Below are 26,668 nucleotides of genomic sequence, written 5' to 3'. Positions count from 1 at the left end.
CAAACCTGATATGCAAATTCTGAGTGGCGCTAAGAGCGCCACACTTATGCACGAAGCCCGAAATTTGAATCGATGTCATCTTTCAAATGTATAAACACGCCTACCAAATTTTGTTTTTCTAACACAAGTTGGTGTTGGGATTTTTTTCCCGTCAGTGTATATAATGAAGAAAATCTAAAAAGACGTACACATTTACTATGTAATAATTAGACTCACATAAAAAAATCTTATTTGCTGTAAATGCCATGTAGTGCTTTATGAAAGAATCGAAAAATTTTGACGAATTGCCATTCCGGCTTGCTGCATTTTCAAATTACAAGGCACTCCTAATGTATTCTGAGAATATTAAAAGATAGTTTCCCTCACAAATCTAAAGACAACATGATAAGCAACAAATGCCCTGCCACTGCTTTTATTTGGACGGATTTAAAAGCACTCCGAACACCGCTGAGAAATCGCAAAAGTGGAACATAATCCCTTTCTACAAAACGTGACCCTTTTAAGATTAAACCTGTTTCTTTGGCTTTAAGAATTTCGTTTAACATAGCAATCCGAATGTCAGCCGGTTGCTATGTCAACCGAAATACACTGCCAGAGACAGGGTTAAAGGAGTCTAATATTCTCTGTTTTATAAGAAGAAGAATATATAGTAGAAGATTAATCATTTAGCTGTGAATACCATTTGGGCCCATAGAATTTACGAGGTCCATAGCTTTTAGAAGAACACACATTTTCTGCAACGAAAATTTGTCGCAAAACTGGGATTGCCAGCAGTTGAAGCAAGGCAATTATGAATTAATGAATCTTTTTCTGGTGACTATATCATCTTTAACGAAGATCAAAACATCTGACCATCAGAATCAAGTATGGTGTTACAATATTTGATCTGAGGCTGGTCTCAGCTGAAAGACTGAGCAAATTACCATAATTTTGAACTTGGAGCTTTAGCATTATACTACTTGTAAAAACTAAGTTTTTCCAAGCTTCTCTTTTGTAAGTTACATAAGATTTATTAATTTCGTCATCCAGTTTCAATTTTCTCGACGGAGTTGTTGGAGGTAGGAAATGCTTAATATAAATTCTTTCTCTTTATAATTAGAACTTATAGATTAGGTTTTGTCACCCGCAGCGTCAAGCTGCTAAACTAAAACAAATCGGCATAAATAAAATAAACCCCTGTTTTTGTTTGTCGAACATTCCCAAAATAGATTCTTTGCATTGTGATCACCATAGAAATAGTGTTTTTCCCGCCAAGTCTGAGAATGCAGCTGGTTATTGTGAATGATTTGTTGAATGGTATATATTAAAGATGTTTATTTGCTTCTTCTTCCAGTTAATAGAAGTACCTTGCAACTCTATATCAGAATCTTGTATCAAAATCATGATTTTTTAAAATTAACCTCTGTGATAAGAAAGACCAAGTCTCCGCCACAGCCGTCAAGTGTATCCAACTATAAATAGAGTAGTCTTTTAATTTAAGGAGAGAAAGTTCCTTGCGTTTGATTTCTTGGAGAGTTATGACTTGCACATCATTCTTATCTGCTATATCAAGTATTTGGTTCAAATTAATCCTCGTGGCTGGAGTAGATAACACGGTAACGTTGATTGAAGAATCTTAAGAGAGCTGCCTTTGTTGAGGCCATAGATCACTTGTCGAAGGAAACCCTCTTCCTAAAACTTGAATGCGTCTATGATTTATTTGTTCGACGGACGATGTCAATATCTGAATTTTGAAACAAATGATTCATTATAATGGAAAAGGAGTAGCTTCATTTGGACCGAAGACCTCGGAAGAAGGTTGAATTAGCCCCAAGACAGAAAGGTGAATCATCCCAAGTGCCATTTAACTTTAGATAGATAAAGTTTAATTTTACACCTTGCGTGGTTCTCTACTAAGATTATACACTCACGAAACAGGAATACCCATCCATTTCCCATTCCATTCGGGAATCCTCGTTTGCCCCAATGAGGCAGTACAGCAGCATTTTTGAGGAATATTTTCTTGTTTTAATCTTAATTACTTCTCACTGGCGTTTCATTGTTTGTGTTACAAGCCCAATTTATAATGCTAATATGTGTTTCAACACTGACTGTTAGCATTCCAAGTAAGTAATAATGGTAGAATTTTTTCAGCTCTACGACGAAGAGCGTACCATCGATTCCAATGTTTTGAAGTGTTTCGTATAAGGGTGTAATATCTTGATTCAGAAAGATCAAATAATAGAGTAGCGAACAAATAACTCTTTTATTTACAGCCTTATTTATGTACACAAAAATAACTTGTTCTCATCTAGGTTAATAATATTTACAAAATTCACTCAACAGTTGAAAGTCAATCATGAAATAGTTCCTTGATCAATTCGGAGAATAAACACCAAAAACAAAAAACAACACACACACACACACACACAAAAAAAAAAAAAAACACTAACAGGCTATTAGCTCAAACGGCTACTTCAGGGGGGCTTCTACTACTACTGCTCCAGAAATCCACCGATCTTTATCGGGTGGATCCTAGCACAGAAACCCGACTCACATGGAGCTTCTCAAAAAATCAGTAATACCTTCTACTTCCACGCCTCTCACTGCTCTCCTCTCTTCTCTCTCAAAAAAATTCCGCATTTTATTTCCCCCAGATCTCCGCCTCTGATTTTCTCATTGGTGAAATTGAGTTCCTTATCACCCAACAGTTGCTCAGCAATGCTTCCTCAATGATCTCCAGTCGATCTTGGGAATTTCTATTAATGATCCATCTTTATTGCTGACTCTTCCCGAACACATGTTATATTCAATTCACAGCTAACACCAGCTAAAGTCCAATTGACTTCGATACTTAATGATTGATGATTGATCGTTTCTCGAATATGTGAGGAATCCCTTCATAATGGGAAAAAATGTTAAACATCTGGATGTTTTGACATTCTTCTACCTTGAAGATATGATGAATCTCTTTGAAATTACGAAATGCACATATGCGACTCTTTATCTGGACACAACACATGACCAGACACAATGTGGTGAACTACTGGTGAAGAGGATCCCCATATGCCGGTCCGTAGGCACTTAACGATGTGTGGGGAAACGGGTGACATTACATCTGGCCGGAATGCCAATTACCATGTGAGGGAAAAGAGAAACGTTACAAAGGCAACGATTTTTATATGAAAGCTTCTGCCAGGAGAAATATTTTTCATTCTCAGGCGGTAGATTTAAGCAGGCATTGCTGAAATCGACACTCTGAATGTGATAAACATATTTTCAAAAACATCATCTATGATCTGAAGAGAAATTTGTTTTCTTAAAATCTAAGTAATCTTGAGCAATTATGGCTCCATTATTCAAAAGAGCATAAGATATATATTTGGCACTGTAGCTTGTAAAACCTGCTCCAACTTCTATTTATTATTTCTGTTTTAACCCATATTAACATTAGGTTTCTCAATCTGTGCATCGAGTTGCTACCTTCCTGTACTAGTTTCAAGAGTATGATGCACATGTTTTGGTTAATCTTATAAGAAACTAACAAACAAGCTTCTTATAATAGCGGTATCCAAAATAGCAGCATATTGCTCTGGACATAGTTTTCTGACGTCATTTGGTAATCAAATTGGCCTACAGAAAGAGCCACAGAATGTTGCGGATTGAATGAAATGCTCCAATTCCAATGGGAATTTCTGGAGCATATAATAGGAATGCTAATTAAAGATTAGAGGTGTAGTGGAATTTCCACATTCGTCGGTGTTTATTTAGCTTTTCGATATATGTTACTGGTATCCTTGATGTCCTTATGTGCAAAGGATTAAGTAAATTTATTTTATTAAGAATTGGTATTAAATTCTAGTTTCTTCCCAGATTTTCCCAGGAAACTGAAGCCAAATCATTAGCAAAGGCTTGCAAATAATATTTTGGCATTTTAAGTTTCAGTATATTTTTAATATATAATTTCTAGTTCATTGGAACAATGACAGATTTTTAAGGTATCCATTGCAATAAAATCGGACTATCCTTAAACCTTCATTGGAATAAGTAATCATCCTTTCTTTGATGTAATAAAAGATAAATTACATGTATAAAGATAATTCTATAAAATTTAAGCACATTAAGCTTCTCAAATAAAGCAAATAAATCCAACTAATCTATGATATTGAAAGTTGCTTTTATGTCGAGGAAAATGAGGACAGTGTGCCCTGTTGCTTTCCGGCTTTTAATAACATTAATTATATTTTGCTGTGCAAATTCACAGCTCCTTTCCTCCCTAAAGCTATATAGATGGTCATGTAAACTATTATTGTAAGATAATTAATTTATAAATATATATAAGAACAACATTTCGAACTTTTCTTTTTCGATGTTAGATGACAAGAGGGTCTGTCTGATAAAAAAAGTAACTGATATGATCCTTCCAGTATTCTAGCAGAAAGTATGATTCTGCCATTTCTTAAGCATAAAAGAACATAATTAAATTTAAAAAAACATTAAAAGGATCTAGTAATTTTTTTAGTTATAGGAGACATTTTTTCCAGATCTGGTAGTCAATACAATGCAAACACAGTACCTTGTCCTATTTTAGATTCTGAAAAACCATTTCCAGCCCTTTAAGGTTTATGGATTTAAGGTGACACGGTACCTCAAAAATGTTTCTTTTAAATTTTAAAGTTTAAAATTATATTTTACTAATATTTTATGTAACATAGTACTCTATAACTCTCCCCTAATTTTTTTAAATGATTTAATTTTTTTTAAATTTATGTTTTTAAAATAATGCTGAGCTTTTTTTTTAAACTCTAAGGCTGTTTTAAATATGAAGATTTTTCTCCAATTTTTTTCCAGGTAACTATTAATATACTACATAAAACTTAGTATAGATTTCCTCCTGCCAAAGTATTTAATTTTTTTACTGTAAAAACACACAAAAATCTGAAAAAGGCAGAAATTCTGTCTTTGGACCTTTTTAAAAAAATTACTACATACCTTAAAGCTAATTACAAACTATGTTTTATAAAACATATATTTTTGAACATTCAAAAAAAATTTCACACCTCTACCTCCATTTTTAAGAAAGCCTTAGGCTTTCAAAATGTATCATATAAGCAAAAACTCAACATATAAAAAAATGCATTTAAAGTTTTGATTCTTCTAAATCCTAATATAAAATCTATTCAATTTGTTTTGTGCCATGCACTGAATACATCGGATAGCTCATCAAATAGCTCATTTGATGCAAACCTATGTTAAATTGGCAATATTTTTGCCAAATGAGCTTCTTTTACAGGTGTTTGAATCTGAATAGTGGGCGTGGCAACATTGTTTACTCTCCTGTCATGCATCAAAAACTTCATAACTTCATAAAATAATAATAACTTCATAAAAACTTCAATAACTTCATAAAAAATATAGCTACAGCTCTAAAATTTTGCAGGCACATTTAGAAAGACTCAATTTATCATATGAGCCAATAAAAAGATGTTGATTTTTTTAAAATCCTTTTTCGAGTACCTTGTAGCCTTAACCTCCACAGCAAATAATATATAAGAAAGATTTTTATCTGGGGAATCACTTGAAAAGAATTCTTTCATTATATATTGCATTTTATGTTTAAGATTACTATTTGGACTATTATTAAGGTTAACTGAGGTACCGCACATTGATTTCAGTTTGTTGAAAATAATTTCAATAGATATCCAAATTTTCCGTTACAATTTTTACAATATTCCTCAGGCTTTTTTATTAATTTCAAGCAAAAGTTTTTTAAAACAGTAATTCTTTTCTTTTTATAGACAAGATCCGTAATCTACCTGCGATCCGTTAGAGTACAGTTGATATCATCCTTAAACGACAATATTTTTGTAAAATTTTAAGAATTATTATTATTATTTGCAGCAAGCAATTTCGTCCAAAACTGAAGTTTCTCAGTTTGTTTGTTTTTTCCCCATGGAACTCTTAAAAGAGCATTTCAAGATACAAGTTATAAAATTATTTAAAGAATGTTAATATCTTTGTTGATTTAATTATATTTAAATTTATTTTCAAAATTCTAAATGTGCTTCGTAAAAATGCCACAGTAATTTACTAAAACCTATTTCATTTTTAGATAAAAGATATTTTCTAATATAGTTTCAACATGAAACTCCATAGGAATATATTTGAGGTTGCTGAGGGTAATTATGTCTAGAACCCTCCCCCCCCCCTCCTCCTCCTATTTGTTAATATCATCTTTATTATTTGAATCAATTGTAGTTAAATTAGGAAACCACACATACCATTAATAGATAAATTTCAACAATGTTCCTTTTCATTAGAGTTGAAAAATTGTTTGTGGCTATATACTCGGATAAAACTCTGCACCTGTGCATGTTCAAAATATTATTCCATTCTTCTGATTGATAGTTAAAATCTCCTAACAACACATTAAAAGAGTTTTTTAAATTGTTCTCTCTACCTTCTTCACGATACTCGTCAATTTTTTCTCCTGTTAAAAAAAATACATAAAGTTTGTATTTAAAATATATAAAATTACTCTTTTGTAACCAGACATGTACACTTTCCACGTAAAATTAGCTTTGAAGGAACCCCTTGAATAGCACTTGTCTCCTGGACAATTAAGAAATCAAATTTGATCTCTAGCGACCATCTTGGTGTGTGCCGGGATGAAACGATTCACATTAATACGGACGTCAATTAATTTATTTGCCATAATCTGTACGATCCAATAGTATATCCATTTTTCATTGATATGACTAAAAATTCTTATCCAAAGCATAGTGAATTGTTATCTTAATACGTCACATTTTTCCCCTTGCAATTGCACACTGATAACGATTCAAATTGTGACATTCGTGTTTTTCCCCATCATGTTTTAGGACTTTATATCGATCAAACGGGCCTTCCGCTATCCTGTCAGTACTTAACTACATGTGTGTGTTAAAATAGTACTTGATTTGCTTTACATTAAAAATTCAGTAAATCCGAATCTCTTCCATTGAAAACATATACATTCCTTCCTAACCAATGATCCAAACAATTCTGGCTCTACAATTACAACTTAGTGATTACATCTCTCATTTCTAACTGATATTTAAAAACTAACCTTAATTAGTTCAGTATTGTCCCTGATCGGAATTTATTTTTAGCCAGAAGGTAGGATGGTTTAATAAATTTAGATAAGCCTTAAGTTAATTTTGTTTCCAGTTCAGTTATTCATGAAACATATTCGTATCTAAAACTGAAATTATACTGCCAATTACAGTTTTTTAAAATTTTCTTTTCAGCTAAATGTAGTCTTGATTGCGGAATCCATGGACGTTGCGAAGAAGGACGTTGTCACTGTGACCAGGGGTGGACAGGTCATAGGTGTGACTTGCGTACATGTGACCCGCGTTGCCTGGAGCATGGTCAGTGTAACAACGGAACCTGTGTCTGCATTCAGGGCTGGATGGGACGACACTGTACTCTAGGTAGGCATTCATATTTAATGCTTTTCAAAATATAGTTGGTTTCTTTGAAAAAGGAAATACTGAAATTACTTCTTTTTTTATTGTTACTTGGAAAAATTGTATTATTTTTAGTTTCATTTCTTTTCAATGTTGCTTTATTATTCTAAAATGAGTCATTTTTCGATACTATACTTAAATAGGTAAAAATGAACAGAATTGTTTGGCTGAAAACTGGAAGCTTTTTTTCTAATTTTTTTCTGATTTCGTAAACACATAAAAGCTCTTTCAAAATTTATTTAGTAATAAATATTATGAAATGCATTAAGGAAGTAAAATTAGGTATCTAAAGGATTTACTATGAGAAATCTCATAGTAAAAATATATAGGAGAAATCTAGTACAAAATGGTTTATGCCGGTGCGTCACTAAATGAAATAGAAGAGTCAAAGCTAATAACATCGCATCAGAATTTCCCCAAGCATGTTTAGCCCGTAATTAACCAATTTTTTTTTTTTTTTTTTTTTTTTTTTTTGTAAAAGGTACTGGTGGAAGAGCTAGCGGGTCGATGGTGCTAAAAGACATCCTTATGTATTTACTGAAATTAAATTCTTGAACTTGTAGGATATAATCTAAAATAAAGCCCATTCTGTTATATATATATATATATTTTTGGAATAGTTTCACTGGAGAATAACAAATAAGTTCATCAATGGAAAATGATAATTCAGTATTATGGGTGCCACAGATTTATGTAAAATTTTAATACCAATAAACAGAGAGGGAAGATAAAATTATTTAGAAAAGAGCTCATGGTTTATTTACTCCTAATAACTGTTTTAGACTTCTTATAAAAACTTGAGCACTAATAACAAACAAAGAAAAATATCTTTTTATTGGAAGATATCCGGCGTGGCATTTTTATATGATGAATACTTTCCACGCATTAAGGTCATCATTTCTTAGAATCATTATTAGGACTGTGTGTTCCCAAATACTTTGTCGATGAAAAGAAAAAAAAACATGCTCAAGCATAAATGTTTTTTCCACGTCTAATTGATTTCCCTTCCATTTATATAAATTTAAAAAATTCTAAATACGGTATTAGGTATTTATCGGCAATATTTCGTTTTTTGTATGAAATAAATCCAATCCTTTTTAATATTTCAGACGGTTGTCCCCAAAGTTGCAGTGACCACGGTCAATGTTCCAAAGAAGGGAACATTTGGACTTGCAGATGCCATGAGGGATGGGGAGGTCATGATTGTAGTGTTCCGCAGGAGACGAAGTGTGATGATGAAATCGACAATGACGCAGGTAAATTGTTCGTTCAAAAAGTTGTTAATTGGTCCCAATTTGACAACAAGATAAATTCTTTCATTTCTAATGATAACATGATGGTAAATTTTCATTTCCAAAAGAAGAAAGATTGTGTTTTCCATCAAAAACCATGCCATATATGTATAACATATATGTAAATTTTGCGTACGTCCTCTTCATATGAGGTCAGTTTTAAATAACCCATCGTTTTGGTTCTGAAAGGGATGCTAATTTAACAGATTCATCAACCCTTATACAGATATAAGACAAAATAATAGGAACGACAATGAAAAAATGCAAAATTTTAATTAGTAGGAATTGGGCCATCATTCACCTGAATTACAGCTTGAATCTGAGGTGTGAATGGCAAATATTGGTCATTTACAAACTTTAAAAATATTCAAAGCCATTCCTCCTGCAGAGCGGTCTTGAGTTCAGGTAGTGTCAGTGGAGGAGAAACCAAGCAAAGACTTTATTCCTTTAAAGACCCCACAAAGGTCGATCATATTTATATCAGAGGACTGAGAACTTCACACGAAATGTTCCACTTCATCATTATGTTTATCTAACCATGTTTGAACACAGAAAGCTCTATGTACGGGGGCGTTGCCATCTTGGAATAGAGGATGTTCTCCAGAAAACAAAGTCTGAAGAGTAGGGAATGCAAGCCTTTCATTTCTTCCCTTAGGACCCCGAATGGTTCCAAGCCACACCAAAAACTCGCTTTCCATACTAACACAGAACTACCTCCATGCCTTCACGCTAGGAAACAGACAGTTAACGTGAAATACTTTTCCGGTGTTTGCCAGACTAACACACGCTTGATGGTCTGAAATAATGTGAATGATGATTCTTCAGACCAGATTACTAGCTCCCATTTTTTTTGTGTCCAGTTTTCATGGTCTCGGCACCATCATAATATTCTGTGGTATCATTAACGGCTTTCGAATGGCTATTCTGCCATGCAGCTCCCATTGAATAATTTTGGTATATATGGGGGTTCTGGAGATGTAGGTTCATCTCGGAGGTTATATGCTGCTGTGTAGTCTTACGTTTTCAGACGATTATCCTCTTCAAGGTCAACTACGAAAACTTGGTCATTGAAACACCCATAAGGTTATCTATTCTAGAAATGGACGCTTTAACAAAACTAGCTTCGATAATCATGCTTCATTAGACGTCAGACAGGCCGAATATAATGACATCTCTGTTGGGAATAGAATTACCTCATATAAATCTTTTCACCAGGAAATACTCAAATGATACCTTCCTTTTTGTCGCCACTAAGTGGCAGACTGTTGCAACGCGTGGCGAAGCTGTATTGGACTATCAAAATACGGCACATTTCGAAATGGGTGTTAGCTAAAAAATGCAACAAGTAAGATGTGCTCTCATGATCAAAATTGCAGATAAATTTTGCTTCTGACTGGGCGAAAGAAAATGTTCAAAATGCATTCCAAAAAGCGCAAACACCCTTATTGTGTTAGAGCACGAGAAAGGTTGAACGTTAATGCTAGTTTAAAGTAAGAATTCATTCTTGCAAAATGCCATTTCTGTTAATGGAATAAAAATTCCTGTGTTTTAACAGATGGTCTAATTGATTGCGCCGATAGTGAGTGTTGCTATAAAGGTCAGTGTCAAGACAGTCTGATGTGTATGTCTTCTCCGGATCCTCTGGACATTCTCCTGAGGAAGCAGCCTCCAGCTGTTACAGCTTCTTTTTACCAGAAAATGAAGTTTTTGATAGAAGAACAGAGTGTCCAGAGCTACGCTCATAAAGATGAATATTCGGAAAGGTAAGGTGACCACTTCACAGAAAACTCCAGTTTCTGGTTGTTTTTCTTCCAGTTTTAATTCTTATTTAAACAAAAGAAATACGTTTGAAGAAAAAAAAATTAAACAATTAAAAACAATGCTTAGTATTTCAAATTTTGCTGATCTTTAAAATTTCAGGAATTATATTTACATGGGACTGCAGGATTAATGTGCAGGAGATTATAATTAGAGTCATAATTTTAAAGGGCACCAAATTAAATCTACTAGACAGAATGGCCTAACATTTTGCTTTAAAACGCTTCAAGCGATGAAATTTTGTTTGATGAAGTAAAAAAAAAAAAAAAACAGTACTGGAAAAATGGCGGACAGCGTATTTAATATTTCTTGGTAAAATGGTAAGTGTTTGCTTCAGATCTCTCTTTTCGTGATATTACCAAGCCCAATGGAAGCTCGTCAGTTGCAGAAATGAACAGTGCAGTAAAAATATTTCAGAAGAAAGAACGACCAAAATACAATTATTAAAAAAAGAGCTTTGCCTCTAAATAGCCAAAAAAAAAAAAAAAAATTTAGTTATAATTATCTGAACTGTGTTTTCAAAAATTATCGATGTATCTTTTACTAGATGAGTAAATTTTAACAAAAGTAAAATTGAATTGATTTTCCTTCATTGCGCCAAAGCAAAACCAAAACCGAACGAGATAAAGCGAAGAAAAACAAATCAAGAATTCAAAAGGGAACCTTGCATGGGAGGCAGAAAAAAAATGTACCGCATGATAGACCGAATGCCAAATTTGAGCTGCAACCAAAGCAGCGAACCACCTGCAAACTCAATTAGTGATTTTCACCTATTCTTATAGTGCAATGAACAAATTTCAATGGTTGATACGAATGCTGGAAAGCCAGATCCAACTTGTGCATCTATTTATTGATTCATTTTCTTTTTATCTAATTTAATTAATTACTTTATTTTCAGAATTAATCATGCTCACATTCGTGACAAATTAACCAAACAAACGCAAAATCAAGTATTTCAGCTCATTTCAGGGATGATGCGTCTCTAGAAACCAAATGGACGAGTTTCCCATGTGGTTTCGCTTTCTAATAATTCATTTCACGTTATCCCCCAACAGACAATTTGGCGAGTTCATATGAAGCATTTTCTCCTCAAGTGATTTTGTAAGCTTCTTTTATAATGGCCAGTAAAAAATTTTGTAGTAATTTTTTTCCTTCACCAAACGAAATTCCATTGCTTTTTAACTCATTCTAATCAGTGGCTTTGACATTGTAGCCTTTTTAAATCGCAAGTTTCATTATGACCATTTTATATTACTTTTAAGTGATTTTTTTAGAAGTGGATGCTTTCTATTCAGATTGAATTTCAGTTCTAGATGTCAATCAGGAAATCTACCAAGCGTAAATGTATCTAATCGTTTTCGAGAATATTTTGAATAGAAAATTTTATTATTTGCATTACAGAATTCAAAAGATTTCAGAATACAAATCTTGAAAAGAAAGTTAAAACGAAATATATTTCTTACTTTCTAACCAATGGCCGATTGCTTAAACTTGTCATGTAGGAATGTTCACCAAATAAATTTCTTTATACTATTCATTACATCTTACTTGTATATTAGATTACTATTTCTCTGCTATTGATGTATGTAACTACAAAAACATAATTATATTAGTAAACTTTATTCTCACAGATTGTATGTTGTGATATTTTTAAATGCTTCTTATTGAAATGTTACTATGTTTTACTATGTTTTTTACTAAAAGGGTTCCATTTTCAAAGGTGCAAGCAAGAAATATAAAATTAGTGAATCGTATTTTAGGATATATGGAGAATGTAAATAGCAACGTATGTAAAGAATCATTTTCTCAACGTCTGTCACGTTTTGAAATGCACACCTGAGGGACCACTTTACTTACAGCAAATTTTACTATCTCTCCTACTAATCTATTACTTTCTGGGTAAATTATGAGCTGTTTTTATGTTCTGTGTTTTGTGTTGTAACCGAGTCTGTGACTCGGTTATTTGTGTTTGTGTTGTCCTGTGTCCAATTGTCCGTCAGATCACACGGAGTATGTCTCGATCCCGTCCTGTCACCAGGCAGCCCGTTTTTATGTGTGCCTTTTTATGTCTCTAATTTAATTGTTTTTCATTTTTGTTCAATGCCCATTTCGCAGACCAGTGTTACCAAACTGCTCGCAAAAGATCATTTTGGACAGGTTTCTTTTCACTGTGGCATGGGATATACTTTAAGTGAACTGGTTAAATTATATCAAGCCTTTGATATGCGATATCAAGATGTCCGACTAAAAGTTTTAAATTTCAATGAAGATTTTTATCATTTTTATTTTAATCTTTTCCTACGGCACTATTTTTACTTACTATTTTTCCTTTCTGTTCTTTAACTTTCCTTTTCAATTAATAAATGCATCAATTGTACATAATATTTTATTTTAATCAAATACTAATTTTACTTTATAAAATAATTTTTAATTTTGCTTCTTAATTTTATTGATTGATTTTGCATCGAAAGGTAGTTTTTGTTCTTTAATACAACATTTTTTTTGTAAGAATAATTGTTCTGAAAAGTGAGTTATATTTCCGAAGGAGCAGTTTTGTTGCCTGCTGTCTGTCTCTATGTTTTGTTTGTCTTTGAGTAAGTCTGTCTGTGTAAACATTTATGTTGTGTAGTTATGTCTGATGCTGCAAGGAACACATTGTCAACAGCTCTTTTACATGCTGCAACATTTTGATGTAGCCACTAAATTTATTTTTTAATTTATCAAACGATTGCAAAGGTTTGGTATGTCACTCGGATATTTTAAATTCAAGAATAATTTTGCTTGACTTTATTTTTATACATTTGCTTTTAATTCAAAAATAATTCTTTTAGTACGGTACTAAAAGGTAGATTTTTAATTTTAAACATTACTACTTTTCACTATTTAATTTATAACCGATTAGTAAAAATTTCATGGAATCTTGAGTGATCTTTTTCTCATATTCATTTTCAGGTGGCGCAATTTCTATAGAATTAAAATTTTGTTAAATTAATCGATAAACAGATACTTCATTTCTGAAAATATTAAAAATGGCTTATTTATACTGAGAGCACACAAGTGCACAAAGCATGAAAACTCTTAACACGTAAGAAAGTGAGAGAAAAATGATTATAAACACGAAAGGATTGAAATAAAAATTCGGTCTGAGATATCAGATTTCCGAAATCCTGAAAATGAGAAGCTGCTGATAATGTTGAGAATAAATGTGTTGTCCCGATCTGGCTGCCGCCTTCCCCCCACAAATACGTGGGGCTGGAATGGGGGTGCTGGTGACAGCGTCTTATGTGTTTTATGTTTCTTCCCTACTGTTTGTGCTCGTCTTAATTTAAAAACTGTTATCTGTGTTTTTGTGAAAAAGCAGTCAACAAAGCTGCCATATATGTGCATTTTCAACTCATTTAGGCAATTCATCTCAATACAAAATGTCTCAGTTCGAATTTTTTTTATTTGTAATACTTATTCTTATGTGTGTTTGTATGCGTTTTAGTAAGTGTGAGATCAAAGATTTATTGCTTGTGTTGTCTTGATACCTTTATTTTGGATGCAGAAAGAATCTAAAAATGAATTCCCAGCCTACCTCTAGACCCAATTGCTTAAATATTTCATGTTTAATTTACTATTAGAGGGCCTAATCAATTTGTGTCCAGTAATAAGTGTTTTAATGTATCAAGACGTCAAAAGTACTTATTTTATGTAAACGTGTGTGTGTGCGTGTGTCTCCTATCAGAGTACTGACTTATACGTTTCATGTCCCTGCTTTTTGCTTTGTTCCAATTGGCCAATTGGTAGCCAGTTCTGGAGTGCCTTCGTCAAGAGGTGAGTAAATTCCTCTCCAAAGATCCTTAAAATTAAAAGAAATTCCTTTTCTAATTCTCCTTTTGCACTCCCTCTGTAATACCAACTGTAAGCCTTTATGTATCGAATTCAGTTTCTGGAAATAATGGCTTTTTGATTCGAAAATAATAAAAAAAGATTTTGGATATATTAAGATAATAAATTTCTCTTTGGTTTCCCTAGTTGTTGAATGGTTGAAACATAAAATGTTGACGTGTTAGGACAAATATTTCAATGACATTTATTCAACCAATTTTTTCTTAAAATCCCGAAAACAAATAATTTTAATAAGGCTTAAGCAAACTAAATTCGAAGAGTGAATTCGATTGCCAGTATATAATTAAGATTGTAATACATGGTCCTCAAACTAAACTACTTATTAAAAAACTACTACTTAATTTCGCCACCAATTATAAAAAAAGAAAAAAAAAGAAAAGAAAACTACACAAGGCGTTGTTATTAAATTGATTTATGTTTTATTTTAATTACGATGAATCATCCAGCTTTAAAATATGATAAATAAATATTCCTGAAATATGAAGGGAGGTTAAAATAAAGTTATTCCTAAATCAATACTAAATGAGCTTTACAGAGAACTATTCCAACAGAAAAATAATTAATATACTATTTTTAAAAGAATAGTTGGGAAATAGTACAAGAGAAAGTGCCAATCTAGAACCCGAGTCGCAAGGTTTGCCACTGATTTGCAAATGTATTCATGAGACTATAAATCATCATGCATATCTTGAGATAAATAAATAGCGGCTTCTATCAAAATAGGTCAAACATTTTGCCATTTAAAGCTATAATACTAACTTCAGCCTTGAATATGTTTTCTTTAAAAAAAAAGAGAAAGATACTGCGTTGCAAAAATTGTTCTTATTAATTGAGTGGTAATAAGAATGCATCAAAGGAGCTTCATTGTAGAGATATAAATAATTTTATTTATTAATATAAAGGTAGAGGTTTATGCAGTAAAAAAATAGGCGAATTGTCTAAAGGTTCTATGAGCAATCGCTTAAAAAGTTCAAATTCCGTTCACCGATTAATTTAAATCTTGATTCAAACGTGAAGGCAAAAATATTCGTCAAAAAGCCATTTATATTTCCGATATTAGGTCTGGCCTATGCTACCTGTTTGCAGCAAAAAATAAAGTCCTGTAGCCCTGAGAACGATTTCATTTTTTTGTTTCAAACTTGAATTTCTTTCTGAGCTCCTAATATTTTTTGAAGGAATATTAAACTATTTTGTATGGGCAGTAGAAAAAGTATGTGTTTGTCATGAAATGTCCTAGCTCCGTGTGATGTCATATTTTGTGTTTTTATTACTAATTAATATATTATCCCTACATACTTTTATTAATATCATGCTTTGGCTTTTTTTATTATAGAATTGTTTTTATATTGATCCTTTTAATGCTGATTCACAGTAGTTGTGTCAGTGTGTGTGGCAACAGTGATATATGTGTTTGTTTGTAAAAACGCTTTTAGTTGTTTTATGTATTCATTCATGCATAGTTTGATTTCTTTCTTTTTGTATGAAGATATTTCGTTGCGTAGAATTGCTTTTCAATACACTTTTTATCTGTAGCTGCTTTTGACTGCTCACAAACAACAGAAAGATATCAATCATGAAATTAGCCCTCAAATTTTAAATTCCTTTTCCTTTCAATTCAGCCCAAAAATGTTTGTTTAATTATTTCTAGTAAAATACATTAATGAGGAATGGAAAAGAACAGTACATCTGAGACTGATACCGCTAAATGTGTTCAATGTAATTTCAAGGACTAAATTCTTTTCGAATGTAAATATGATGTTGAATTTCGAATTGTATGTCAGAAATAGTTTATCACTTAAATAACATCTTCTCAGTTAATTCAGATACTCTTTTAGCTCATTAGAACTAATTAAATAGCACGATACAGCCCATTTCACGATGTCTTTGTAGATTTTTCCAAATGACCATACAGGTACAGAATATTATAAAATAGCTAAATTATTAGTACTAGTATTTAAAATAGGAAATATGGAACTATAGAATTAAAAGATTTTGGTTATAAAGTGAAATTAACAAACTTCATCTCATATACTACAAATTGTTATGTCTAACTATAATAACACGAAAAAAATTGCATAATAAATACCGAATATCTATATTTGTCGCTATTTTAAGTTGTATTTCTGGAGCGTCATTCTTGATTGTTTTCTAACAGTATCCGGCTTCATTTCCCTTCATATGCTTTCAACAATGCCCTGTATGTTCACTACTGAGGGGTCTCTGGGAATCTTCAGAGTTAGTAGCACATTCGCCATTTACTTTGCACATTTATTTGCGAAAAAGTTTGAATAAAATTCACTTAGAATTATTCTAAGCTTTGAATGACTAGAATCATACTTTTCTAAGGATTTCATATTCGAAAGATTCTTTTAATGTCTAATACTTTCTTCTTGTCATTATTCTGCCGTTGATGTGAATCAAATTCACCTTAAAATCAACCAGGGATTCCTACTGCTATTCAATATTTTGTATGTAATGAAGTTCCCCTTTCTCCCGAATGTTTCTCAACAATGATTCCATAAGAAGGATCGCCACTTAAAGTTTTCGTCATTGTATTTTCATATAATTCCTTCATTCGGCTGTACAATTCGCTCAAACTCGTTCCAAGAGTCAATCTCAAAGCTAGAATACAAATCTATAAACACACAAGGAAATTGTGAATAAAGCTGCATTTATATCGGTGAAACAAACAATATCCTTCCGCCAAAGAAAAAAAAGACACTACATTCTTCACATTTTCGCTCACCAAAAATGAATGACTATCTTCACTTGCAAATTAAAATAAAGGCATTTCCTTGAATATCGCCAATCTTAATATAAAATTTGTCTTTGCTCCCAAACATTTAATGTTATCTTAAGTGATGTTTACAATAAATAAAAATTAGTTATCATTTTCAATACTTTCTATCCACAGAAATTTGCTTCCTTACTTAAAGTTTTGTTTTTGAAAGTATAATTGGCGTTTATTTTAATTATTCCTAGGCCAGTGTTTGTTGAAAATTATTATTGTTTATAATTTCAAATCCATTCGTGCTAGCGAAGAAACACGCTAAATAAGAACAGCTTGATCCTTTCTTTTTTATTCTTAAAATATTATACAAACTAAACAAAATATATCATGCATACATCCAACATACCTGCTCCGAAAATTAATATTTAAACAAATAGAGATAGCAAGAACTTCCATTTAAAAAAATGATTAAATTCCTTAAAGAAATGTTTCCTTTTTTCAGTCAATAAATGTATTGTTGAAAAAACGCGAAAACTAAATTAATTTTCTGATCTGTAAGTCAAGTTTAATAAATCATTCTTGGCTCATTAACATGTAAAAAAATTACATTCTTCTTGGAATGACCAAGTTACGAAACTTTGATTTTCATTATTTCAAACCAATTAACGGTTGCTTTAAGCAAGTGCTACCCGTTAATTGGCAGATATTCCACAAGGCGACCATTCAAGTGACCTAAAATCTTCGTTAAATAGTAATAATCAAAGCTTCATAACTCGGTGAGATGTAGTGTCCAAAATGTTTTTCTTCTTAAAATATCAGCGTATTTAAACTATTTCTAATTGAACCCGGAAGCCTACACAAATTTGCAATCTTTATAATTTTTCAGCAATGCATTCAAACACCATGAAATATAATTTTTATAATGGAGCATTTTTTTTTTCATTTGGAAGTATGTCTAAAGTTTAGCTCAAATTTAGAGCTCTATTTATTCTTCTATTGACGACGATGAAATAAAATATAGAAGATAACCATTTTCTTTCGTAATCTAAATGCTGGAAAAATATTTTTGGAATCTTCTGATCTCCTCAGTCAATATCAGTTTCTGACATGAAAATCGATTTAGTGAACAATTGATTCGAGTAAATTTTGTATGCCCAATTCATTAGAAAATATTTACCTGAGTTATAAACCGCTTACTGCCTTAAAATAAAATACAAGGTACTGAAAGCATTTGAAATCTGTGTTCATATATATAAATTAGGTAAAAATTTTAGTAAGGGCGAAATGAATCTTTAGAGTTGGATAAGATTTTAAAATTCATTTCCAAAAAGTGGTTCATTTGGCATTTGATATCTTTTGAATAAAACTAAATCTCTCTATCATTGCAATTAGTAATTATCCTTATCTTCAATTTGAGATTCAAATATTTCACTTAGCATCTGTAACAGTGACAAAATCTCATTTACGAAAGACAGATATATTTCAACTGAATTTATTTAGCATAGTTCAGTGTCAATTTTATAGAAATGACAACATTATTTCATATTTATCCTCAGAAAAGCGATAGAAAGGTTTGAAAGGATGAATCAAATTGTTTTTCCATTCATATATTGTTAATATTTTAAGCACAAATACACACGCTGCAGTGAACTGGAAGAAATCAAATTCTGTTTCCTCCACCTTTAAAATGATTAAAATATCTTATGCTTCAACCAAATATCCTTTTTATGCTATGTAAATGTTAAGAAAACAACTGAACAACTGCCACATAAATGAAGATGCAGTTTCTCACTTATTATTATTATTATTTCTTCTCCTTCTACTACCATCGGAATGCTCCCCCTCCTCTTTTTTTTTTTGGGGGGGGGGGAGTTATACTGTCTTTAACACGTCTGTTTGCTGTGCATATTAACATTATGTTGTCAGCTTGGTCATTATTAATAATAATAAAATTCATCGCCTGAACATTTATAATACGGTTTTTTAAGAATTTAATACAACTCGTCTTGTGCATAAAGGAAAAATGTGAAATTTCATTAACATTTTTTTTTTTTTCTGTTTGGGGGAGAAATACTGAATTTTAAGTCAATTTTAAAAGGGTTCGTTATCTAAATTCATTATTTGCAATGTTCAAACTGCTTTATCTGAAGTTTCAATTTCATTAACCCTTAACTGGGGACGTGCGGTCTGTGAGACCGCTAGTGATGGATTTTCGGTCACCCCTATTCTATTTTTAGCTCAGTTGACTGGATTGACCATGTAACTTCCTGTTTTGTGATCTTTAATACACGTGCACTTTTTCAATCGATTTCAGCAGATGCTTTTTAAAATAATTGAGTTATTTCTTTTAGCGTGGTCTCTAAGACAAGTGATAAACAAGGCTTAGCGGATGGCGCTAAAACCTGGGCCCCAAAATATCATCCAATTTACTTATCCTATTATGAAGCAGTGTTCCAGACACTTTTAAATGAAACAGAAAGTGATTTCAGTGATAAGGATAATTGCACAGAAAAGTTTTTCAGTGAAAGTTCGCATTCAACTGATTCTGATATGTATGTTCACACATAATTAATTTTTCTAGTGATAATGTATTTTGAAAAATTTATAAAATATATTAAAATACCAAGATATATATATACAGAATTTATATGTTGATTTTTATACCAGTTCTTAACCTGTATGTTTAAAATGCCCTAGAAAACCGTGCTGTGAAAGTCACACAAGCCGATAAAAAAAGGCCCAATTTTATCCATTGTCAATATTTTTATTTTTCATATAATTAATGAATTTTACATTATATTGCCTTCTATATACCTTCATATACTGTAAAAGTAAATATGATTTAAAAAGAAAAAAGTAATATGTAAAAGTAATATGTTTTTTCAAGAATATTATTTATCGTAACATGTAATTTGAGAAGAAAATGTATGTTCCAATGCATCTACTTTTTTCAATGATAATATATTTTGAAAAATTTCTAAAACATATCTATATATCAAAAAAAATATCTGCAAAATATATTGGCCGTTTTTCATACTAATACATTCATTAGAAAATTTAATTTGATTTTAAATGAAATGCGGTCTCGTAGACCGCACCTCCCCAGTTAAGGGTTAACAATTAAAAGGGTATACTTCTTAAATGTCTTTCTTTTTTTTTTTGAATGTATTTCATTCCATCCCCCCCCCCCGCTCTTTAAAATATGATTTTTAAGAGGCATGAACGAAGAATGCTAATAATTTCCGAAAATATATTTGAGGTTAATCCTAATTTTAGTAAACGAGATTTGCTTTGTAAAATTGTATTCTAAATTGAAAATCCTTTCTTAATAAATGATCCAACTTTTCTATTTTCTTTACCTTCAATATACTGAGTGCCCCAAGCATGAACTTCACTTTCATTCCTTAAATATCTATTTGGACTCCTTTTTGCCGTGTGAGTGAGTTAGTTGACAGGGATCCTAGCTCCGGCAGGGGCATATTTCCGGTAAGGGTGTTGCTAGTGCTGTGTAAATTACCGTGGGAGGAGATATTAGGATTAGACACAGAAAAAATGCTTATATTAAGGTACATTTTTAGAGTTAATTAAAGTTATTTTAAACAAATTAATTTATAAGTGGGGACTATTGAAATGAGTCATAATTGAAGAGAATACATTATAGTTTAAAGGAGGAAGAGAAATATAGTCTAAAACAGAATATTACGCGGTCTTTCACACTTCTGATTAGGGGTATATTTAAGAATTTTTATTGTTTCGTTATCATTATTAACAAGTCTTTTAAAAAGTTTGTGGCAAGATTTTTAATTAATTTTTAAGGAGGGGGAGAGGAATAGCCGATGACTTTATACATATTGGTGTTGAGCAGATACTATTTCATTTTACAAATATTTCTAAATACTTTATTCTGTTGTAGTTTTAGTAATTTTAGATTTTTCTTGGCATCATATCCCCACATCGAGCATGCATATGTTAGTACTGGTTGGAAATATTCGGTGTAAATAAGTATTTCATTTTGCCTACTCCTTTTGAAATCTCGATGTAATGGGGGGGTGGGGGGTGGATTTACGAGTTATGTCTCTAAACTTTTTAGATGTATATATGAAGTGGGGTCTTCAAGTTAATGTTTTATCGGGAATTACGCCTAAATATTTGCACTCATTAGACCACGGGATAATTTAATTTTGAACTCCTTTTTGCCGTCCAATTGTCTCCAAAATTTGATACAAAAATGAAGTTGTAGTCAAAAGATAACACGCCGAATTTCATTCATTAAAATCATTACTCTTTGGAGTTATTCCTTTAGCATGCACACGAAGGTACAAATCGACAGACGGTATGTTTTTGATGCTAAATCTGTGCATTATATTTTATCTTCTTAGGTCTTTGAGTCTTTTAGCTACAGAGTTCACTTATATTCGAACAGCCGGATCGACAGACTTCCTGTGAATTGAATTCATTTAAAATTGTCAATATCTTGAGTTCGAGTTGTTTGAAGATTTCAATACTTCCTCTAGACTTCGCATACGAAAAGTTTAAAAACAATCAAATTGACAGACTTATTTTAAGTTTGCCCAAAACGAAACTGACCAATTAATTATTTTAGCGTTTAGGCGACTAAAGAACTTACTTTTAAAAGAAATATGGGGCCGCGGTGGCCTGATGGTAAGGTCTCGGCTTCGGAACCGGAGGGTTTCAGGTTCGAGACCCGATTCCACCGAAGAACCGTCGTGTAAGGGGATATGTTGCACGTTAAATCCGTCTTGGCCAAATGTCCTCCCGCTGGTGTGGTGTGGTGTGGAGAGGGGGTGCCAGCTCAGGTTTCGTCCTCGTCTTCTGACCGCGGTTCAAAATTACGAGGTCCGTCCTAAAATAGCCCTAGTGTTGCTTCAAACGGGACGTTAATATAACTAAACTAAACTTTAAAAGAAATATATGAATGATCTTAACTAAGACAATGTTTATAAAACGGCAGATGACTGAGTATTAGATTCTACTTCTTGGGCTATAAATAATACGCTAACAGTCTTCTCTAGTCCTGCTTTTCAAGTTCACAATTTTTACTGGTTAAAGAAGCGTAATAAATCTGCTTCTAAACATAAAGACAAAATAGAGCTAGGAGCCAAACAGACCTCTTTCTTCGATCTATGAATAATAGAGTTAGGTTTTTTAAAAAAACTGCCATCTCTTAAGAAGCTTCAAAAAGTTAAATGAAAAAAATTTACCCAATTGTGGGATCAATTTAATTTTTCTTAAAAAAATATCTTTAATAATTAAGAAATTTAGATAGTAGTTCACTTTGTTTAGTAGCACTTGGGCGTGATTTTTTAGAATCATGCAGTTTCTTCAAGTATTAAAAGTGAGTTCCCTTTACATACATGTTTCTTGATACTTTAAAAAAAATCATGTAACTGAACCAGAGAAAAAATATATATAACTGTAGAATTTTCTAATACATAACCGAACATTTGAACTTTCTAATTGCCACATGCGTATATACACTCATGTCCAAAATTAAGGTCACAAAAATAAAATCTGCGAAAAATGAAAACTATTCACTGTGTTGCCACGAAATTTGGCACAGAGGTAAACTACAATGGAAGAAAAAACATAGACAGGAAAAGATTTTAATTGGGAATTTAGAAACAGAGTATATCAAAAAGTGTTACATTATGAATCAGAGACAAATCATTTATCTCGGGAAAAGCCTGTCTAAAATGGAGTGTGACCACCGTGCACTACTATACAGGCTTCACAACGAGCTTTCATACTGTTTATGAGGATGTCAATAAATGCTTGGGGCAGCAAAGCCCACTCTTCCAAAAGCGCGCCTTTTAACTCTTGAAGGGTATTAGAAGGGAGGTTACGCTGTGCAATGGCTCTTTCGAGACCGTCCCAAACATGTTCAATAGGATTAAGAACCGGTGACCTCGAGGGCCAGCCCATACGTCGAATATCCTCTTCCTCAAGAAAATCGTCAATGATCTGGGCTCTGTGTGAACGCGCGTTATCGCTCATAAACACGAATTCTGGGCCAAAAGCACCCCGGACAACCTCATATAGGCTTCAAGGATCTCATCCCTATAGCGATGTGCATTGACAATACTAGCATCGAAGACGTGCAGTGGTGTATGACTGCCCAACATTATGCCACCCCAGACAAGGATTCCTCTGCCACCAAATGTGTCGATTTCCTTTACCTAGGAGGGATGATAGTGAGCATGAAGATTCGACGAGTGTCCCTCTGTGTGGTAAATCTCGACTCATCACTGAAAAGAACATGCCCCCATTCTTGCTGTGCCCAAGACTGATGTGTTCGGCACCACAACAACCGGGCATTACTGTTGGATGCAGTCAAAGGGACGCATTCAACTGGTCGCCGGGCATAAAAGGCCCTCTCTGCTAGACGTCCGTATACAGTTTGTCTGTTTATTCCAGACGCAGCAGCAAGGTCACGAGCAAGTTGAGGAACCTTTGTCAGCCTCTGCCGTCTTGCGCTTAATGCCAAATAGAGATCCTGTGCAGGCGTTGTTGCTCAGTGGCGGCCTTGGCCTGATTACAGTACCACTTGTTTGGAATGATTCTACATCCTGGATACCACTTTCGGTGCCACTTGTAACCATCGAGCCACCTCCGCTTGAGACCCAGCTTCAAGCCTGCCAATGGCTCTCCATTTCAAGGAATCGTCTAAACGATTATGAGAACTCATTCTCACTGGAAACAGTTTAAATTTTTTGTTTTAATGCAATATTCACAAAATGGCAGGCAAAAATCCCAGATGCCTAAATGGTCTAATTTCAGTAGTTCCTCAAAAACTAATGCTAAATAACATTATTTTCCCACAACAAAGGTTAATACCGTGTTACCGGTCCTTCACAGTATATAAAATATAATTTGTTTAAATTTTACTGGTAGCCATTTAAAATTACTTTGAAAAACATTTTTGTGACCTTAATTTTGGACATGAGTGTATACTCTTTGTAAAGTTAGTTGGTATTGCAAAATATATTCAATAAAAACAATTTGTTGCTATCCGTAATCATAGTCAAGATTTGCCTGAAAATGTAAGAAGAGATCTGTGTGTTTGAGCCCTTTGCCATATTTTAGTGTGATAACAACTGTATTTTCACCTTTTTGTATATTTATTTTGCATCATTTTCCGGATTGAATATTCAGTACTTTAAATTTAAAATTATTTCACTGTAACATTAAACATATTATATGTATCTATTTTGATTGTTGTTTTTTCAAGTAAAATTGTCACTAAGTTCGAGTGCGAAAAATTGTGGCACTAGGTAGGGAATCACGTAAAATTTTTAAATAAAATAGCGATAGATATTTCTGCAATTTTATTTCATACTTATCGTTTAAAATTATTCAATGGCTTTTGTCAAATTAAAGATTTTTTTTTTGTATGAAGCTATTTTCGTACAAGACTATTTGCATTACTAGGATTAGTGAAATTCACTAATGCTTGGCTTTTGATATTTTCTTCTAATATCATTTATAAACAATATGGATAAGATTCATTGTATAACATTCGTTTAACCTAGGATATTCATAAACTGATAAATATTTGATAAAATATATTATAAGCAATCATACTTTTGTAAATTATATTCTGTTCTTTTAGAAATAACACGCGGTTATCACAGCGATGATTTATATCACAGTTTAAGGGAATTTGCTATAGTTTTTCGCTTTACATATAAAATTATTTTATGAAACTTCAATAAACTATTCCTCATTTGATTTTTTAACATATTTTGTGATGATATTTTCAGTAAGCATTTCATTTTTATACGTGTAATGCAAAGTAATTAATTTGTCATCAATAGTTGGAGAAATAAATATCTCTTCATACATTTTTTTTCTTTTTTTTTTTTTTTGTCCTTGTTTTCTTTTTTTTAAGCATATTAAGTGCGAACACTGAAACGTTTGACTTATAATTTCAGCAAAAATGTAATCGATAAATGTGTTTCAATTCTATATGCTGGGTGGCCATAAAATAACTTTCCGTGCATCTTCAGCTAACACAAATGAACGAAATAAAACCACATTTCATATACAGACTGTGGAAGGCACGGAAAAATGAATTCCGCAGGAAAAGAAAAACTAGTATCAAAAGTTGTCGATAGAGGAAATACTGTCGCTGTTGTAGTACAATCATTAAGGAATTAATGAAATTCACTGGAAATAATCTTTTATTCATCAATATTAAGGTCCCCCGGAAGCCGTGCAACATTTTCAATATTCTGACCTTCTCTGCGTACAAGCTATTGTATACGGTGCGTGACGTTCTCCACTTCTGCGTGTAAACTATCAGTTTTGATGTTCATAACAGCTCGTCTTATTTTCTGTTTCCAGACATGCAGGTTTGCTTAAGAGCAGTTACGACATTACACTGTGTAGTGTAGAACAGTTTTATCAGGAAAGCATGCTGCGGTAAGTTTTATCAGGAAAGCATGCTGCGGTAAGTTTTATCAGGAAAGCATGCTGCGATAAGGTAGGCCTATACCGCAGCACACACATCAACAGTCAAGAACACGTCAATATTCAAGAATAAACTGCTAACAGGTCGTTTGCTCTTCTCTTTTTACAAGGAAAGCATGGCGCTATTGTCACGCATGCATTAGAAATTTAACATAACCCATCTAGGTATGCAAATTTCCTAGTTCTTACGTGACAGCAGCGCCAATATTTCCCCAATCGGCAACTGTTGGGGCTAATTTTTTTTTTCTGCGGAATTCATTTTCTCGTGCTTTCTACAGTCTATATGAAATGCGATTTCATTTCGTTCATTCCTTTTATTTGTAGAAGCCGCCAAACAGGGAAAGTTATTTTATAGACACCCTGTATTAATACATTAACTGATATTAATTAATTATCATTTCTATACTATGAATTCCTTATTTTCATTAGGTAATAAGTATAGTGACATCGTTATTTAGAACGATCTCCGTATGAAATAGAATGAAGAAAATAAAAAGTTGACTACCCATTTATTAGATTACTCAAAAGAACATATTATTTTAATCATTTTGTACTATATGGTCTTTAATTTTTTAATTTAATGTAAATATCATAAAAAATTATCAACTTCACTACAACATGGCTCTTTCCATATGGAATATCAAAATTGTACTAAGCTATTAGACTATCTGATAATTAAGTTCTAAAATCATTCAGATACCATATTGCCATCGAGAATGCATTGTAGCTCGTAAGGAAGAGAGTGAAAAATTTGATATGTGAAAGAAGGGAATTTAAATTTTAAAAAAATAGACTTTAATAAAGATAGCTTGAATCTAAACTATTGTACTCATATTCTTTTATACTTATAAAACTTGAAACAAATTCCGAGAGAAAATTTCTACTGTCTTTACGATTTCAAATATCCTTGTTGTTCAGAAATTACGTTTGTTTCAATTTAAATAAGTTGTCCCTCC

At 32.4% G+C, this 26,668-nt stretch overlaps 1 protein-coding gene across 5 annotated transcripts in view; it reads left to right on the top strand.

The window, feature by feature from the left end:
- Positions 1-26,668, top strand: part of LOC129958537 (teneurin-m-like) — a 416,933-nt gene that overhangs the window by 316,212 nt on the left and 74,053 nt on the right. For 4 of the 5 annotated variants that reach the window (XM_056071080.1, XM_056071079.1, XM_056071076.1 and 1 more), the window contains 4 exons: positions 7,269-7,454; positions 8,600-8,746; positions 10,338-10,545; positions 14,390-14,416. In XM_056071080.1, the coding sequence (XP_055927055.1) occupies positions 7,269-7,454; positions 8,600-8,746; positions 10,338-10,545; positions 14,390-14,416 (568 nt within the window). The remainder of the gene's footprint in view (positions 1-7,268; positions 7,455-8,599; positions 8,747-10,337; positions 10,546-14,389; positions 14,417-26,668) is intronic. The other variant, XM_056071077.1, reaches the window with a different exon arrangement.

The sequence above is a fragment of the Argiope bruennichi genome, chromosome X1 (genome assembly GCF_947563725.1).
Source record: "Argiope bruennichi chromosome X1, qqArgBrue1.1, whole genome shotgun sequence".
Taxonomy (NCBI): Eukaryota; Metazoa; Arthropoda; class Arachnida; order Araneae; family Araneidae; genus Argiope; species Argiope bruennichi.
The sequence above is the reverse complement of the archived record's forward strand: the minus strand, read 5'-3'. Positions and strand labels throughout refer to the sequence as shown.